Genomic DNA, 19376 nt, shown 5'->3' with positions numbered 1-19376 from the left:
AGTGAGCTGAGATTTTGCCACTGCACTCCAGCCCAGTGACAGAGCAAGACTCCATCTCAAAGAAAAAAAAAAAAAAAGGATGGTTGCATTTGTACTGAGCATGCACAAATTTTTCTTCTAAAATTATTCCCTAAATAATATAGTATAACAATGATTTGCATAGGGTTTTTTTGTTGTTGTTTGTTTGTTTGTTTTAAGACTGGGTCTCACTCTGTCACTCAGGCTGTAGCGTAGTGGTATGATCATGGTTGACTACAGCCTCAACCTCCTGGGCTCAAGCAATCCTCCCATGTCAGCCTCCCAAATAGCTGGGACTACAGGCATGCACCACCATGCCAGCGAATTTTCAAAATTTCTTTTGTGGGGACAAGGCTCTCACTATGTTGTCCAGGCTGGTCTCGAATTCCTGGGCTGAAGCAATCCTCTCACCTTGGCCTCCCTAAGTGCTGGGATTACAGGTGTGAGCTACTGTGCCTGGCCTTGAATTAGGTATTACAAATAATCTGGACATGACTTAAATATATGGGAGGATGTATATAGGCTAAGTGCAAATACTACATCATTTTATATCAGGGATATAAGCATCTGTGGATTTGGGTATCGGTCAGGGAGACTGGAACTAATCTCCTACAGATGCCAACAGGATCTGTCCACCTATTCATCCTTTGTTCACAGATGGCTAATCTGTAATTTTTAGGGGGGTCTTTTTTTTCTGGCAGAGATGGGGTTATTAAAAACTTCTTTGCTGGGAATGAAATTGACACATGCTGCAAAATGGATGAACCTTGAGGATATTATGCCAAGTGAAGTAAGCCAGCCACAAAAGGACAAATATTGTATGATTCCACTTAAATGAAGTATACAAAATAGGTAAATTCATAGAGATGGGAAGTCGATGGCGGGGAGTTACCTCTGTGGGTAGGCGACATGGGGAGTTAGTACTTGGTACAGAGTTTCTATCAGGGACGATGAAAGTTTTGGAAATAGTGGGGGATGATTGTACAATATTGTGAGTGTGATTAATGCTGCTGAATTGTATACTTAAAATGGTAAAAATGGCAAATTTTATGTTCTATATCTTCACACACATCTTTGCTGGAGCAGAAGCGAGAGGTTAGGTTCTGTCAGTGTTCCCATGGCTTTGCCTTCCCTTTTGTTTTTAAAAGAACAACCTCTATTTTTAGGGATTTTCACACAAAGGCTTGTGGGCGTGGGAAGTTCTCCCAGCTGCCCTCCTGTTTCTCAGAAACCCACATGGAAGCCTCGCAAGTTATTTAAGACTTAGGAAATATGCCAGATTGGGAATGGAGATAATTTAATCTCTCTGTATGTTAATTTCGTTTTTTTTTTTCCTGCAACGTGAGGCCCTGGAAACCTTACTTCACCCCTAGGAAAGGCAGTTCTGGGTTTTGCCGAAGGGAGTTAGGGGAATTCACCCTACACAGCATGCCCAGAACACTTTCCTGGCAAAAGCAGATCCACCCTCAGAGTCTGGGGTCACCTGATCACGCAGCCAGGTGCACACGGAGACCGCTGGTGCCGAGGTCTCGGTCAGCTTGTCCAGATGTTTCTCGGCACATGCCCAGGAGGCTGCGGGTTTCCCTGCACCCAGGGCGTTCTTAGTCCTGCGTGCAGTGCTCACAGCCATTCCTCAGAGGCGCACAGGGTCGCTCCTGTCCCTGGCCTCCTGGTCCCGGGGCTGGGCATCTCCGCTGGTGACACTGTCGAGGGGGGAGCGGCCGTGGCTGGTCACGTTGAGCCCGTGGGCTTGCTGCCCCTACTCCCGGTTTCCCCGCGGCCCCGCCCTACCCAGGTGTAGGTTCTCGTCCAGGCAGGTGCGAAGGCCCGACCCTTGCAGAGAGAAAGCCTCTGCAGCCTCTCCTCTCCACCTGGACCCGAGACTCCCCGTGCTGGCGTGGCAGGGGTGCGCCCGCCCGGACTGGACAGCTGGGACCCGAGCAACCGAGCCGGGGCAGCCACGTGGCGGCGGGGCGGGGACCGGGCGGGCGCGGCACTGGAAGCTGGCTGTCCCGGGAGCAGGTGAGGACGGAAGAGCTGTGGGGGGTGGAGAGGGTGGTCTCCCGACTGTTACTCTCCCCGGGAGGGTCCCCGGCCCGCGTTAGGGGCAGGTCTGGGGTCACCTTTGCCCCCATCTCCCTGCCCAGGTGGATCCTCCCCTGCCGCCTGCCACCTGCGCGCCCGCACACGGCCTGGCCCCAGAACTTGGGGTGAGGGTTCGCGTCTGCGTAGAGTGTCAAGGGGCCTGGGTCCCAGAGCGGCCCAGACGCGAGGGTCGGGGCTCTGCGGGGCGGCGGGAAGGGCGGGCGGAGGCCTGGGATCCCTTGCTCTATGCGGCGTGGGCAGCCGGGGACACCCGGGCGCTCTGGGCCCCTACCTTTCACCCTGTTTTGTCAGGAATGCAGCCCACCAAGTCCCCCAGCTTCCCACTGGGCAAACGCTGCTCCCCCAGCCCTCAACTCTTAGTGCTCCGGGAGCCTTCCCTCCTCGCCAGCGCCGGCTGCTGACTTTAGTCGCCTTCTTCCCAGGACGACCAGCTCCACCCCTCAGCCTTGCTCTCTTCCTCCCCTTTCCTCCTCCTCCCAAAGTGTCCTGAGCCCCAGCACTGTGCTGGGGAGAGGGGCCACACAGATCAGGGGGCAAAATCCCCGCCCCAAGGGAAGCCAGGTCCAGCGTGAAGGGGAGAGTGCCTGGGGGTGGGATGGGGAACTGCCCTGGTCCTGACCAGCCTTTTCTCGTCCACCCTCTTCACTCCCCTGCCCTTCTCCAGCCCTGCTCGCTCCAGAGGGGCCTCAAGACAGCCTCCTCGTGGCCCCTCTTTCCTCTGCTCATGGCGCAGCTGCATTCACTCACCACCTGCAGCCAGGTGTAGTGAGTCATGGTGCCCTCGGCCTAGACAGCCAGGCCCAAGAGGCACCTGGAGGTGGGAGAGGAGTGTGACTCTGTGTCCTCAAGGGCTGGGCAGCCCAGCAGCTGGCTCTGACCCTCACATGCTGAAGGAGCTCAGGGAGGGAGAGAGCTGGGAGTGCCTGAGGCTTTAGGGCAGCAAGGTTCCAGCACAGGTGGGCTCTGAAGGACCAGCGGGATCTATTTGGGTACCAAAAAGGTAACCCCGCCAAGTTTCCAGATGAGGTAGACAAGGCCTCTCCTCACTCAGCCAGGTAGTTTGAACAATTCTGGTAGAAAGAATGGACAAAAAGGAGAGAGGAGAAAAGGAGCCAGCCTGACCAAGGATGGTGTTACCTTCCAGAGGGGTCTCCCCACCCAGACCACCAGGATCCCCGTTTGCTGGAGAATGACCCAGATGCCCCAGGTGCAGGAGCTCTTCCATGAGGCAGCCCAGCAGGTAGGCCCGGCATGTGCGGAGGTCTGTGATGGAGGCCTGTGAGCATGGGGTCCCCAGACAGCGGGCTGGATGCAAACATCACAGTGCCCTTTAAATGTGATTATCCCCAAACTCGATTGTGGTAGTCCAGTTTAATGAGAAAAGATTATAGCCAACTCTTAACCATTCATACACAGAAAATCTTTGGCATTATTTGCAGTGGGTTTTGAATCCTGGGCTCCCCCACAATCCTGAACTCTGTCTTGAGAGGTCTTCCATGGACAGTCACAGTGAGGACTCAGAGAATATGAACTCATTTTAATTCTGAATCAAACCAATGTAAGGTGGTAAATTTATTCCTGAAAATCTCTTATGTTCTGAAGCCGAATGGATTTCTGGATGCCCTGGTATTTTCTGTTTTCTGTTGGGTTTTTTTTTTTCTTCTTCTTTATCTTCTCCCTGCTGATCATTAATTACAGTAAATATGTATTCTGTAGATATGGAATTGAAGTGGTTCTCCCCAGAAATAGAGAGCTGATCCCTTAAGAAAAAAAAAAAAAAAAAAAAAAAAAAAAAAAAAAAGCCGGGTGCAGTGGCTCATACCTGTAATCCCAGCACTTAAGGAGGCCGAGGTGGGTGGATCACAGGGTCATGAGATCGAGACCATCCTGGCCAACATGGTGAAAACCCATCTCTACTAAAAATACAAAAATTAGCTGGGCATGGTGGCGCACGCCTATAGTCCGAGCTACTCAGGAGGCTGAGGCAGGAGAATCACTTGAACCCATGGGGGCAGAGGTTGCAGTGAGCTGAGATCATGCCACTGTACTCCAGCCTGGGTGGCTGAGCATTTTGAGATGAGGATAAAATATATATATATACTAAGGTGTTTATCCAGAAACTACGTGCACCCAGGGTCATTGCCATCCATGGTGACTTGACATGAAGTTTTCACCATCCCTTGGACTTCTGTCCTGCTTTCTAAAGAGGAGCAGGAGGGTTTCCCAGCCTTATGATAGGGGAACAAGCCCCACCAGAGGGGAGAGAACCATCATGAAAAAGAAATGGAAAATGTGAGGCCCAAGGGAGAGACAAATAAGACATTCTGGGTTCTCCTCTGTGAGAGAATCTGTTCCTCTCTCCCCTGTTTAAAACCTTCCATGTCTCCTCATGTGCACCACTCAGGGCTCAAACTCTTCAGCCGCAGCCCTACACAGTCTGACCCCACCTGAGTCTCAAGTTGGGTTCCCCACATCTTCCTGTCACACCTTCCAGCCAAACCACACCATTCCCCAGGGCTTGTATCTTTCCCTTGATCTTTGCTGATGCTTCTTATCAATGATTCACCATTGAAACCTTCACCCAAGGCAGTACCTGGTATTTAAGTGGACAGTAAATGTTAGTTGATTCACCACACGAACTAACAACAGATAACTACAATGCAAGTTAAATTGTCATAAGTGCCCTACAAGAGTTGATTTCTAAAATGTGATGGATACAATGACCTCTGTGTTGCCTCCTTCTCCCTTAATATCTAAACAGTGAAGAATTGGACACTGCCCAACACCCAATTTTAAGGCCTTTGGTGTTCATAATTTAGAAATCTATCCTTTCATGAGTTTGTGTCCTTTTCAGGGACATGGATGAATCTGGAAACCATCATTCTCAGCAAACTGACACAAGAACAGAAAACCAAACACCGCATGTCCTCACTCATAAGTCGGTGTTGAACAATGAGAACACATGGACACAGAGAGGGGAACATCACACACTGGGGTCTGTTGCGGGGTGGAAGGGTAGGGGAGAGATAGCAGGGGGTGGGGAGATTGGGAAGGGATAGCATTAGGAGAAATACTTAATGCAGGTGATGTGGGGTATGGAGGCAGCAAACCAACATGGCATATATATTCCTATATAACAATCCTGCAATATCTGCACATGTACCCCAGAACTTAAGGTATAATAATAATAAAAAAGAAATCCATCCTTTCTTTCTCTTTCCCTCCCCTGCACTGTCTTGTTAAGGGTACCATTTCTTGATTGGATGATTCATACTCTCCTAACTTCTTTTTCTACATTGCTACTAAAGTGATTCTTTTATGAAGCGTAAGTCTGTGTGTTTGACCCCTCTGCTTAAATTCCTTCAATAGTTTCTCACTGCCTTCAGAATTCAGCTCAGACTCCTCATCTTTGCCCCCAGGACCCTCGGTGATGGTTAACTCACCCCTCCTGTTCCCACAGCATCTTGTATCACTGCACTTACCATGTAGCATTGAAGTGAGCTGTTTCTTTTCTGTCTCCCTTAAGGCTGTGAACTTAAATTCAGGGGCCTGTCTTATTTATTTTTGTATACCCAATACCTGGCATGGTGGGTGGTGCATAGAAGATGCTCCACTGGCATTGGTTCTACTGAACTGAACTCACCTGGCTAGGAATTGGGGGAGTTGCCACTTGCATTAAGTCTTAAAGTAATGGTGGAAGTGGAACATATGGTGGACTTGGGAAGCATATTCTGGATGGGAGGGTGAGAAAATGATAATAGCTACCAGTTATTGGGCACTTACTGTATACTGAGCACTTAATATACATTACCTCATTTATCTCCATTACAGCATTCTGAAGTTGATATAATTATTTTGGTGTGACAGACTAACTGCAGCACTATAAAGCCAGGCACATTTGATGCCAAGGCCCGGGCTTTCATCCTGTTTGCTATGTGCCTCCTGCTCCAAATGGCATAAGCAAAGCCACCCAGATGGTAAATCAAGGGCCTCTGTGGGGGAACAGAGAGTAGGTTAGGTAGCTAACGTGCTGGAAGCTGAACTCTAGGAGTGGCTGTCCCTCAAGAAATTTTCTGTGAATCTTTTAAAATGTTATTTCAGCCTTGGAGATTGGAAATTCTGCTAGGAGATTTGGGGCCTGCAGAACACAAGATTAGGAAGCAGTGCCCAGTGGGAAGACAGGCTAGTGGGTGTCATGCCACCTTCAGTCTTGACCTGCTCTTCTCTTGCTCACAGTGGTTATAAAGTAGCTCACAGGAAGTTTGGCAAGGGTGGAGTCACTTGGAAGTTAGGTGGAGGGGTGAATGAATGGATTCTTGGTTTGGTTTTAATCATTTTAGGACCACATAGGGTAGCTGTATGTGTGTGGTATAGACTGGTCAATAATAAGTGGACCATCTGGGAAGGAGCTGTAGATCTGAGTGTTAACGGTGTGGTTGTCGAGGGCGCATGTGCTGCCTGGGTCAAGTCCTGGCTCTAATGCTTTGTAACCTTGAACAAGTTTTGTAACCTCACTAAGCTTCCATTTCCTCACCTATAAAATGACTGCCCAATGATTGAAACCACCGTAGAGTATGAAGACAATTAAAAGAGATAATTTGTATAAATATTTGGTATAGTGCTTGGTTCCCGGTCAGCATTCAGTAAATGGCTAATAATAAAACTAAGGTGGGGAGTATGCTTTTAATCCATTGGGTACTGGTACAAATGAGCAGAAGGATCCATTGGCAAATAAATGCATGACTCAGCACAGCTGAGTCAGACAGAAGACCTAAGGCAGGAGTCTCAAACCTAGAATTATACCTTTGGCCAACACCAGAATGTGAGATATTGTTCTGGACAACCTGCTGGGTGGGCAGTCTGTTGAGGAGGATGGGTGCTTTCTAGGCCTGAGTGAGTCTGGAGTGGTTTGGGAATAAGAGTGTATGTTTGGAGACTCACGGAACCTCTGGCAGGCCGAGCCTTGTTCTAGGGGCCTCTGTCTGGAGGCACTTTACTGAGTGTGCTTTAGTGGTAGACTCAAACCTGGGTTCCAGGTTCCTCATTGTGACTGTACCACTGGATAGGCTGGGCCCTTGGGCCAGTTACCCACAGGCTCCCAGTCTATTTCCACAACTATGTGATGGAGTGAGTGGACCTGATTCTCAGGGTTTTTACAAGCCTAAAGGAGATGCCGTATGTGGAAGGGTCTGGCCCAGTGCCTGCCACATAACAAGCACTAAGTAAAATGCTCGTTTGATGACTGGCTGAAGCTGACTTCACATGGAAACCCAGCGGAGTAGGCTGTGAAACTTGGGGCTGGAAAACTAAGAAAGGAGCAGCTGTGCAGAGGGAGGCGAGCTGAAGGCTAACGAGCCGAGATTGCGTGCTTGTCTCTGCCAGGTACTGGACAGACAGGACTGAGATGATCAGGGTGTTTCAGGAAGATGAAGTTGGCAGGAGAAAGCAGGTAGCCTGAGACAAGAACAGATGGCAAGCTGACAAGCTGTGTGGAGGTCTGAAGTCCAGCAGAATCTCATTCTCTTAGCATCAGGAATAGGGAGAAAATTTGGTTTCATTTACCAGGTGTTTATTGAGTGACAGTTCTTGCCAGGATCTCCAGCTCCTGCTGGAGATATTAAAACAAATACAAAAACAACAGCAATCTCCTAGTTCTTATGGACTAAGAAGTGCCTCCAGCTAGCCAGCTAGTCTTCCTTCTCTCAGGGTTGAAGGGTCTCAATAGGAAAGTGAAGCTGGCCTGAGAATGAGAATTTCTTGAACCTGGGAGGTGGAGGTTGTGGTTAACTAGCACACCGAATTCATGCTCTTTCTTCTGCATTCTGCTTTACTCCAGAGACTTGAACTCTAGCAGTAGTGGGTCCATGTAGACCCTTTTCTAGGAGGTCTGCAGGCCAAAGTCTGGCTAATTGCTCTAGAAAAAGCCTGCTGCAGCCCATAGGTGTAGGCGTCCCATCGCAACCATTGTGTCTGGCCTGAGTGCAGGAGCAGGTGTTTCGAGTTCGCTGAAGCCTGCCTGGGTTCTGACTCTGCTCCCTGTTTTCTTGTACAGTGTCCCAGCTCTTTCCCTCTGTGTCCTCTCCTCCCTCTCTCTCTTGTGGTTTGGATCTGCATCCTCGCCAAATCTGCTGGTCAGTTGTAATCCCCAGTGTTGGAGATGGGGCCTGGTGGCAGGTGATTGAATCATGGGGGTGCTTCTCATGAATGGTTTAGTACCAGCCCCTTGATGCTGTTCTGATAGTGAGTTCTCATGAAATCTGGTTGTTTAAAAGTATGCTGGCTGGGCATGGTGGCTCACGCCTGTAATCCCAGTGCTTTGGGAGGCCAAGGTGGGCGAATCACCTGAGGTCGGGAGTTTGAGACCAGCCTGACCAACATGGAGAAACCGGTCTCTACTAAAATCACAAAATTAGCCGGGCATGGTGGCACGTGCCTGTAATCCCAGCTACTCAGAGGCTGAGGCGGGAGAATCACTTGAACCTGGGAGGTGGAAGTTGTGGTGAGCTGAGATCACACCATTGCATTCCAGCCTGGGCAACAAGAGCAAAACTCCATCTGAGAAAAAACAAAAGTGTGCCGCACCTCCCATGACCTCTTGCTGCTGCTCTGCCCATGTAAGATGTCTGCCTCCCCCTTGTCTCCCACCATGATTGAAAGTTTTCTGAGGCCTCCCCGGAAGCAGAAGCTGCTATGCCTTCTGCACAGCCTGTGGAACCGTAAGCCAATGAAACCTCTTTTCTTTATAAATTAACTGGTCTCAGGTATTTCTTTATAGCAATGCAAGTATGGACTAATACACACTTTTTGTCTGTCTTTTCAACTAGATGGCTTACCTGAGTTAGCTTGGCGTGGTAAGACACAGTCTGGTCAAGTTTTGGGGCAATGGTGAATAGGGAGGTGGCACCAGCGAGAGAGGCAGATACAAATAGAACCAAATACATGAAGACACAGAGGAGTCCTCAGAGGTCCTCTGGACTATCTCTTTGCTTATCGTGTCAAGAAGCAAGCCCAGAGACTTGAGTTCAGCAATAGTGGGTCCAGGAGGATGCAAATGTTGAATGACTTACCCAGAGCCACACATAAACAGTGGCAGAGCCAGGTTAGAAGCAAGGCTACTGGCCCCAGAACACAGCCCCGGGTCGACCCTAGCACATCCAATCTGTAGGCTATAATTTTGAGTGTGGGTGTCAGGCTTCATTGCAAAAGCTTGGATCTTATTTTCTGAGTGCTCATTAGCCAGTGTATGGTTAAGAGCTGACTTTTATTTTTGCTATGCATTTTTCAGGGCTATTTTAGCATCTTTAAAAAGCCAATATGCAAAGTGAGCTTCAGCAGCCATGTGCCAGGCAAGAACACATTGCTTTATTAGTAGATAATTAGGAGATGTAGAGAAATGAATGCGGCTGAGACGGAAGGAAAAGGGAGTATCAGACAAGACGATCTTGTTAGCCCCCCCCCCTTTTTTTTTTCTTTAAGCATATTTATATCTCTTGAAGCTCTTCTTTTTACAGTAAAGATGAGGACAGTGGACCCCAAATGGTTGGATGGAAGAGCAGGGCTTACTTCTGGGATTCCTAGGGCCATGACCCCCTCACTATCCCAGGTTTTGTAGGGCATGAAGCTTATACTGTTCTTATGGACTCTTTTTAGTAAAAAGGTTACATATTGCAAATACAGAATTCGGCATAATCTTTGGAAGGGGCCAAATGCCAAGTGATGCATCCTGAGGCTTAAGCTGTTAGCTTCACCATAAAACCACCTCTGATCAATGGACAGAAGCAACTCTAAAGGCAGGAGAAGACAAGAGGCTTGTGCTCCTGGAGTTAGGAAGAGAGAAGAGGTGACAGATCCTGTTCTCAGGACTGAGATGCAGTGGAAGCACTTTGTGTGGACACTGACATTCTTTCCTTCTCTTTCTCCTCTGTCTTTCCCCCTTTCCACTTTACAGCCCTGTTGGTTACTTTGCCTGAAAATGATAACTGGACCCCAAATGCTGCATGTTTGTAAAAAGTAGAGCAGGGACATTTTTCTGGATAAAAGTCTCCTACCTAGAAACTGGAGTGAAAGTGTTCTTCACTGAAATAAATTAGGCAGGGTTCTGTGACTCATTTGTACCTGCAGGATTTTAACTTCCAGAGGTGAGAACGTGGAGACATCAATGCCACGGAAAGAAGATTTTTGTTACTTACCTTGCTTGAGAAAAGAGAATACGCCACACCAGCCAAAGGGGAAGCACCAGGGATACCCAGGGGGCTGAGGACAGGAGTGAAGGGGAAGTCCAGCCCGAAGCCTTTATTGGGGTTTCTGCAGGAGAGGAAAGGCGAGGCATGGTGGACAGCTTAGGAGTGGCAGTTAAAAAAATTCTAGTAGGCTCTGAGTTTTAGGGGTAGCCTCTGGTTGCCGGTTGCCAGGTGCCTGGCCCTGGGATGATTTAGGTCAGGGGAAATCTTGACTTGTTGTGTGAGTTAGATGAGGACGTGGTTTTTGGAGGTACAGACTCAGCATTAGTTGGTTTGCTTAGGAAAGGTGTGTTAATGGCTGAGCCTTTTGCTATTTCTGACAATTGGCTAGGTCTGGGAGGGTCAGTCTTTCCTAGGCCAGCAAGATTTTAAAACATTTTTAAATTGATATATAATAATTATACATATTTCTGGGGTACATGTGATATTTTGGTATATGTATACAATGTGTAATGATCAAATCACGGTAGTTGGGGTATCCCTCACCTCAAACAGTTATCTTTTCTTTGTTTTGGGAACATTTCAAATCTTCTCCTCTAGCTATTTTGAAATATACAATAAGTTATTGTTAACTATAGTTACCCTACTGCGTTATAGAACACTAGAACTTATTCTTTTTATCTAACTATACAGTTGTTCCCACTAACCAACCTCTCTGCATCCCCCAATCCCCTCCCTCGCCTCTGATAACCATTATTCTACTATTTACCTCTATGAGATCAACTGTTATAGCTCCTGTATATGAGTGAGAACATGTGATATCTGTCTTTCTGTTCCTGGCTTATTTCAATTCACATAATGACCTCCAGTTCCATCTATGTTGCTGCACATGACAGGATTTCAGCCATTTTTATGGCTAAATAGTATTCTATTGTATACAGGTACCACATTTTCTTTATCCATTCATCTGTTGATGGACACTTAGGTTGACTCCTTTTGCTATTGCAAATAGGGCTGCAATAAACATGGGGATGCAGGTACCCCTTTGATATACTCTGTTCCTTTCCTTTGGATAAGTACCCACTAGTGGGATTGCTAGATCATATGGTAGTTCTATTTTTAATTTTTAAGGAGCTTTCATATTGTTTTCTACAATGCCTGTAACAATTTACATTTTCACTAACAGTGCACAAGGGTTTCCTTTTCTCCGTATCCTCAGAAACACTTGTTATCTTGCATTTTTGGACAATAGCCATTCTAACAGGTATGAGGTCGTATCTCATTGTGGTTTTGATTTGCATTTCCCTGATGATTAGTGCTGTTGAGCATTTTTTTCATATGCCTGTTGGCCATTTGTATGTCTTCTTTTGAGGAATGTCCATTTAGATTTTTTTGCCTGCTTTTAATGAGATTGGTTGTTTTATGCTGTTGAGTTGTTTGAGTTCCTTACATGTGCTAGATATTAGTCCCTTGTTGCATGAATATTTTGCAAGTATTTTACCCCATTCTAAGGTTGTCTTTTCACTCTATTGATGGTTTCCTTTGCTGTGCAGAAACTTTCTAGGTTAATAGGACCCTATTTGTCTATTTTTGTTTTTGCTGCCTGGTCTTTTGAAATCTTAGCCATAAAACTTTTCCTAAACCAATGTCCCAAAGCTTCCCCCCACAATGTTTTCTTCTAGTAGTTTTATAGTTTGGGTCTTACATTTATGTCTTTAATCCATTTTGTGTTGCTTTTTGTATAGGTTGGGGTGGGTCTAGTTTCATTCTTCTGCATGTGAATATACAGTTTTCCTAGTACCATTTATTGAAGAGAATGTCCTTCCCCAATATATGTCCTTGGCACCTTTGTTGAAAATCAGTTGGCTGTAAATATGTGGATTTATTTCCAGATTCTCTTTTCTGTTCCTTTGGTCTATGTGTCTGCTTCTATACCAATATCATGCTGTTTTGGCTACCATGGCTTTGTAGTATATTTTGAAGTTGGGTAGCATGATGCTTTCAGCTTTGTCTTTTTGCTCAGGATTGTTTTGGCTATTCTGACTCTTTTTTTTGTTGTTGCTCCATACATATTTTAGGGTTGTTTTTTCTATTTATGTGAAGAATGTCATTGGTATTTTGGTAGGGATTGTATTGACTCTGTAGATTGCTTTGCATAGTATGGTCATTTTAACAACAGTAATTCTTCTCAATAATTCGAAGCATGAGATGTCTTTCCATTTGTTTGTGTCCTCTTTGATTCATTTCATCAGTGTTCTGTGGTTCTCATTGTAGAGGATTTTTATGTCCTTGGTTAGCAAGATAAATTTTAAGTTGTCATAACATCATTAGATACAGATTTAAAAAAACATAGTTAATACATTCTACCTAGCTTTGAATGATGGGACTAGGTAACTTCAAACCTTCTTTCTGCCTTAAGTTAAATTTCATCCATGGCCAGATACAGACAAAATACTGCATTTGCCATCATTTAATTGTCTGGGGTTTGTAAGGAGATGCCTAGATGCTTTGGTAATGCCTCTGAATTACTATTCTTGTAATCTGAATAAGGAGCCATTAGGTAGTGCTTTTACTCTGGCCTGGCCTGATTGAACACCCTGTCTTCCTGTGGGAGAGAGTAACTGAGCTTTAGCTTACTTTTTCATTCATTTTGTACTTTCTCTGGCCAAAATGTTTCTCTTCAGAATAACAGTTAAAACATCAAATAGTTCTGTATTCATAGAACATTATCAATTAATTGTAGCAAGATTAAGAGAAATACACATACAGCCAGGCATGGTGGCTCACACCTGTATAATCCCAGCACTTTGGGAGGCCGAGGCGGGCAGATCACCTGAGTTCAGGAGTTCGAGACTAGCCTGGCCACCATGGTAAAACCTCATCTCTTCAAAAATACAAAAAAAAAAAAAAATAGCTGAGTGTGGTGGTGGGTGCTTGTAATCCCAGATACTCTGGAGGCTGAGGTGGGAGAATTGCTCCAACCCAGTAGGTGGAGGTTGCAGTGAGCCAAGATTGTACCACTGCACTCCAGCCTGGGTGACAGAGCGAGGCTCCATCTCAAAGACAAAACAAAAAGCAAAAAAACAAAAAACCACATGCTTCAGTATAATTCAATTCAATATCTCTTTGTGCTCCTCAATAATCATCAAGTATAGTATAGTCTAATTCCTAAATATTTTCTTTTTGAATTTTAACACCTTAATGAAAGGATGGGTGTGCTTGACATGAAGTCATTAGAGGTAGTACCTATTCAAGCTTTGATGCTTTTATTTTTTTCTTTTTACAGTCATGGCTAACTGCAGCCTCAACCTCCTGGGCTCAAGCAATTCTCCCACCTCAGCCTCCTGAGTAGCTGGGACCACAGGCGCATACCACCATGCCTGGCTATTTAAAATATTTTGCAGAGACAGGGTTTCGCCATTTTGCCCAGGCTGGTCTTGAACTCTTGGGCTTAAGCAATCTTCCCACTGGCCTCCCAGAGTACTGGGATTACAGGCATCAGCCACCTCACCCAACATTGGTGCATTTAATACAATAGTGCTTTAACATTTACTGCCACTTGGGAGAAAGGTCCTATTTACATTTCCTTTGTTTTCTGTTGTTTTGCTTTTAGAGACAGGGTCTCACTCTGTTGCCCAGGCTGGAGTGCAGTGATGTGATCATAGCTCACTGCAGCCTTAAACTCCTAGGACTCAAGGGATCTTCCCACCTCAGCCTCCCAGGTAGCTAGGACCACAGTGCATGCCACCATGCCTGGCTAATTTTTAAATTTTTTTGTAGAGATGGGGGTCTCACTATGCTTCCCAGGCTGGTGATGAACTCCTTGCCTTGCCTCAAGTGATCTTTCTGCCTCAGCCTCTAAAAGCACTGGGAGTACAGATGTGAGCCACCATGTCCAGCCTGTTTGTTTTTGATTTGTTTTGTGAATGTCATCTTCCCCTCGTGAACAGCCACAAAGAAAGAAAAAAAAGTAGTGTGGTAAAAACCACTCACCTGTGTAAAAATTCTAGGATGTTCTTTTCCCAGTCTGCAGATACCGTGTAAATCACATCCATGGTCACTGTCCCTGGCTACAGGGTTTAGGGGCTTCCTGATTAACTTGAGGCATCGGCGGCCAAGCAACCCTCACTAAGCCAAAAATAGTTGTGCTCCTGCTCTACCATGAGTCTCAGTGTTCACAGAACTTAAAACAGAAAGCCATGACTCATTTTGAGTCGCCTTCCTTTTTAATTTTTAGGTAGTTATTAGTAAAGAATAATACAAAGCAAAAACAAATTTAAAAACTTAAAGATACACAAAAAATTTTGAGGTAGGCATTGATTTTACAAAATGGTTCGCCGTCTTTAAGTATTCCATTTATTCAATACATTTTAAAACGTGATTGAAATTACAGGAATCTTTTGGTGAATTCATCGACTGAATAAAATGACATATAGCCATAAATGGTATTCCTAATGCTAGGTCAACCAAAAAACCCATCCCGTTTTTAAAATGTTTCTAATAATGTGGTATTTTTTTCTTTAAATATAAAATAAGTTAGTTTTTGTTGTTGTTGTTGTTGTTTTTCTTTGAGACAGTCTTGCTCTGTTCCCAGGCTGGAGTGCAGTGGCACGATCATGGCTCACTAGAGCCTCAATCTCCAGGCTCAGATGATCCTCCCACCTCACCTCCTGAATAGCTAGGACTGCAAGAGCACACCACCACGCCCAGCTTATTTTTTGTATTTTTAGTCGAGACGGGTTTCGCCATATTGCTCAGGCTGGTCTCAAGCTCCTGGACTCAAGTGATCCACCTGCCTGGGCCTCCCAAAGTGCCGGCATTATAGGTGTGAGCCACTGTGCTGGGCCTAGGGTTTTTATTATAGACGTACTGTATGCATGCAGTGGGAAGGAGTCACACAATACAGCATGACATGGAATGAAAAGCCTTCTTTCACTCTTCCTTCCCTTCTATTCCCCAGCAGCTGTCATTGCTAATGGTTTCTGGTTTTCATGTCTTCTAATTGTTCTCATTGTAACTTTAAATAATATCCTTATACCTCAGTTTCTTAGGTTACCAATTTGTTATCATTTTGCTTCCCATTTCCCATATGAAAAATAGGACATTGGCACACTTACCCTTTCTTTCATTTCTCTGATTTCATTTCCACTTTTTCAGTAGTTGCTTTATTATTTTTGTCAAGGTTTTTTATTATATATTATTATTTTTTATTTATTATTTTTAAATTATTCTCAAGGTTTTGACCTTTTTTTTTCTGTAACTGTATCTTCATGTTGTTATAGTTGGTTATAAAAACTTATTTTGTTTTATAATTTTTTTGAGACAAGGTCTTGCTGTGTTGCCTAGGCTGGAGTGCAGTGGCGTGAGCGTAGCTCACTGCAGCCTTTAACTCCTGAACTTAAGTCCTCCCACCTCAGCCTCCCAAGTAGCCAGGACTACAGGCATGTGCCACCACACCTGGCCTTTCTTTTTTTTCTTCTAAACAAGGGGTCTGATTATGTTGCCCAGGTTGGTCTTGAATTCCTGGCTTCAAGTGGTCTTCCTGCCCTGGCTTCCTAAAGTGTTAGAATTACAGGCATGAGCCATTGCCCCAGGCCTGCCATCTTAACCATTTTTATGTGTACAGTTCAATGGTATTAAATACATTCATAATGTTTGGCAACCTATTTATTTTGATATAATTGTATACTTAAAGTTATAATAATACAATAAATACCCCACATACTCTTGACTCACTTGATTCCAGCTGACCACTTGTTAACACTTTGCCTTTTTGCTTTATTATTAGACCATCTCTCTACATGCATGTATATATTTTCTCTAAATGATATAAAAATAATTTGAAGACATCATGTCGTTTTATCCATAAATACTTCGGTGTCTATTTCCTAAGAACAAGAATGTTCTTTTACCTAACCACAGTATCTGTTTCAGGATAAGGACATTTAACATTGAAAACTCCTATTGTCTAATCCATAGCTCTACATTAAAATGTTGCCAGTTATCCCACTAACATCCTCCAGCTTCTCCCCCAGGCCTCCTTCCAGGATCCAGTCCAGGATCATGCATTACACTTAGTTGTGATCATCTCTTTCGCCTCCTTTAATTGGGAGAGTCCCTTGGCCTTTCTTTGTCTTTCATGACCTTGACTTTTTTTTTTTTTTTTAAGAACACATGTTGGTTATTTGGTAAAATTACCTCAGGTTTTCTTGTTTTTATTTTTTGTATTTTATAGGCAGAATAGGGGGTGATGTCCCTCAGTTTGGGGCGTGATCTGTCACAGTTAGATTTCGGTTTTCTATTTTTGGCAGGGACACCACAGCAGTGATGCAATGCTCTTCCCAGGACATCATAGTAGGACCTACATGATTTCCATGTGTCCTGTTGTTGGTGATGTTAACTTTGGCTATTTATTTAAGGTGGTGTCCACTAAGCCATTCTAAAGTTACTAATTTCTCTTTTTAGTTAATAAGTAATTTGCAGAGAATGCCTTGAGACTATAGAAACACCCTGTTCCTCATTAATCCTTCACTCACTACCATTAGCATCCGTGGATGATTCTTGGCAGAACCGGCTATTGCTGTGATGGCTGCAAAATGGTGATTTTTCTAACCCTATAATTCCCTCCACATGAATCCATTGGTTTCCCACTATAAGGAAAGGCTTTTCTTCTTGCTGCTACACAGGAATGATACCTTGCCCAGGGTGGCATCAACATGAAAGGGGATGTATTTGGCACTACAGCAATTCCAGTTGCCCTTCTGGCCCCCCAGCCTCCATGTCCACTCCCTGACAATGAGCAGGAATAGATATATTAAGATTAGTCATGGCTGGGTGGGGTGGCTCACAATTGTAATCCCAGCACTCTGGGGGGCTGAGGCAGGAGGATCACTTGAGTCCAGGAGTTTGAGACCAGCCTGGGCAACAATGCAAGACTCTGTGTCTAAAAAACACAAAAATTAATTGGGCATCATGATGCGCGCCTGTAGTCCCAGATACCCAGGAGGCTGAGGCAGGAGGATTGCTTCAGCCCAGGAAGTTGAGGCTGCTGTGAGCTGTGATCATGCCACCGTACTCCAACCTGGATGACAGAGCAAGACCCTGTCTCAAAGAAAAAAAGAAAGAATGAATGAAATCAGTTAATTTATTTCTTTATGTCTGTATGAACTCAGATTCTTATTCTATTCCTTGAATATTCTATTGCTATTATTTACTTATTTGGCTGGTGGAAGCCCCTTTAAGCTACCTCTTATGTCCTTTTGACACACCCTTGACATTTTTTTTTAGCACTTCCCTATTTTCTGGTACAGGATATTCCAGACTCATTTTGTACTTTCTCTGCCCCAGCCTTGAATTAGCAACTTTCGCAAGGATCCCTGGTCCCTTAAAGTGAAGAATGATATTTAGAAAAGTAGCAGCTTGTATGTGAGCTGTGGCCTGTGGAGCCCATGGCCATGCTGGCCCCTGCCCAGCTCTCAATCCCTGTGGTCCAGCACACAGGGTGGGTTCGAGGCAGGGGAAAGGAATGAGGCTCCTTCGTCTGCCCATTGGATATAGTTCAGCAGCAGCTTGGGCATATTCTCTAATGTTTAATTAATTACCCAATAATTAACTTTCAGGAAGCCAACTGCTGGTTTGCATGCATGTGTAATCCGGGTGAAACCAGTCCTGCAGGTGCACTTTGGGAGAAAGGGGCAGCCCAGGTCTTGCTTTGACCTACCCCTGACCTGCATTGGACAGAAGCAGAATTTCTCACCTGGTTGCTTTTCCTCCAGCTGCCAGAAAGGAGAAAGGTGTCATCTCACGTTGCAGATGTGTTCATGAAGATTTAGCCGGTGACTGTTTGAGGCAAAAGGCTTCAGGGCCTGAGCTCATGTCACTGCCTCTGGCAGAACTTTCCAGGCTCTTACTCAGCTCTGCTTGCTGGATACAGGATTGAGAGTATTTCCCACTCAGGTGCAGCTTCCTCGTCTTTCTAGATCCCCGCAGCACTCCACCCGACCCCCACACTCGAGTATGGAGATTATTCACAGGAGAATGACTTCCCCTTCTGAATTAAAAACACCCACCAGGCAGTCATGGCTTTTCCAGTGTGGGGTATAGGCCCCTCTGCTCAGAGGGATTTTTGTTTTGGAGGCTTGGGAAGGAAGACCCTGTCAGTGAGGAGTATGGCAAAGGGATCATCCTGTGCCAGGCACCAAGTCTCTACACCCCTGGAACCTGTCAAGCTGGCCCCTGCCAGGCTGGGTCTTCAGGGATGAGAGGACTATTACCCTTGGGCGTGTTTTATGCTGCCCTTTCTGAGGGACTGATATGCTCTTTGCTTTTCTTATCCCTGCCCCATCCTCTATCTCTACTTTGCAGTAGACCCGATGCTGGGTACATTCCATTTCCCCAACCCATTATGTCTATGTAATAGGATGTTGAATGCGATTCATGTTATGCTGGAATCGATGACTGGAGCCCAAATCTGGGACACTAGGTCCTAAAGAGAGCTACCCATAGTTGGGACCAGACCTCTGTCCCAGGATTTCACAAGAAAGCCCAGAACTGGTCTAACCTTCAGCAACCATCACCCCAGCCCTTCCACTCCCACCTTCCCTGGGCAACAGAAATGACTGGGTGGTGACACTCAGAGAATCTTAGCATGGACTTTGTGGGAGAGCACGTTTGGGGTGAGGGGATTCCTTCCTTCTGCCTTAGGGGAAGGAGTTGGGGATGAGGACTCAGGAGCATCAAGTACTTTGCATGTATGTGGAGGGGAGCTGATATGCTGTCACCCTGTTGCATGCCTGCCTGTATTGCAGACCATGGCCCTGCCTCTCAGCCAGTCAGAGCAGGAGCTGAAGAGAATGAGAGAGCACACAGGCCAGAGCCAGAGCTGGGTGGGGGAGGAGGCAGCTCCCCACAGCCTGCAAAAGTCACAATGCAAGGGAGCTGCTTTGAGTTGCCCAGACAGTTCTCTCCCAAGAGGCAAGCTCTGGGGACTAGTTAAAGTCTGAATGGCATCACGCATGTGGTGAGGCTGGATAACAGCCCTGTGAGAAGAGTAGGACATACAAGCTGCTACTT

At 45.6% G+C, this 19376-nt stretch overlaps 1 protein-coding gene across 1 annotated transcript in view; it reads left to right on the top strand.

The window, feature by feature from the left end:
• Positions 1-1055: 1055 nt before the first annotated feature.
• The window catches only part of SLC12A8 (solute carrier family 12 member 8), a 140377-nt gene continuing 122056 nt past the window's right edge, over positions 1056-19376 (top strand). The window contains exons 1-3 of the mRNA XM_037734212.1: positions 1056-1113; positions 1760-2040; positions 3269-3364. Of these exons, the coding sequence (XP_037590140.1) occupies positions 1056-1113; positions 1760-2040; positions 3269-3364 (435 nt within the window). The remainder of the gene's footprint in view (positions 1114-1759; positions 2041-3268; positions 3365-19376) is intronic.

Source organism: Cebus imitator, unplaced genomic scaffold (assembly GCF_001604975.1).
Source record: "Cebus imitator isolate Cc_AM_T3 unplaced genomic scaffold, Cebus_imitator-1.0 Scaffold588, whole genome shotgun sequence".
NCBI lineage: Eukaryota > Metazoa > Chordata > Mammalia > Primates > Cebidae > Cebus > Cebus imitator.
This window is presented reverse-complemented; position numbering and strand designations above follow the sequence as displayed.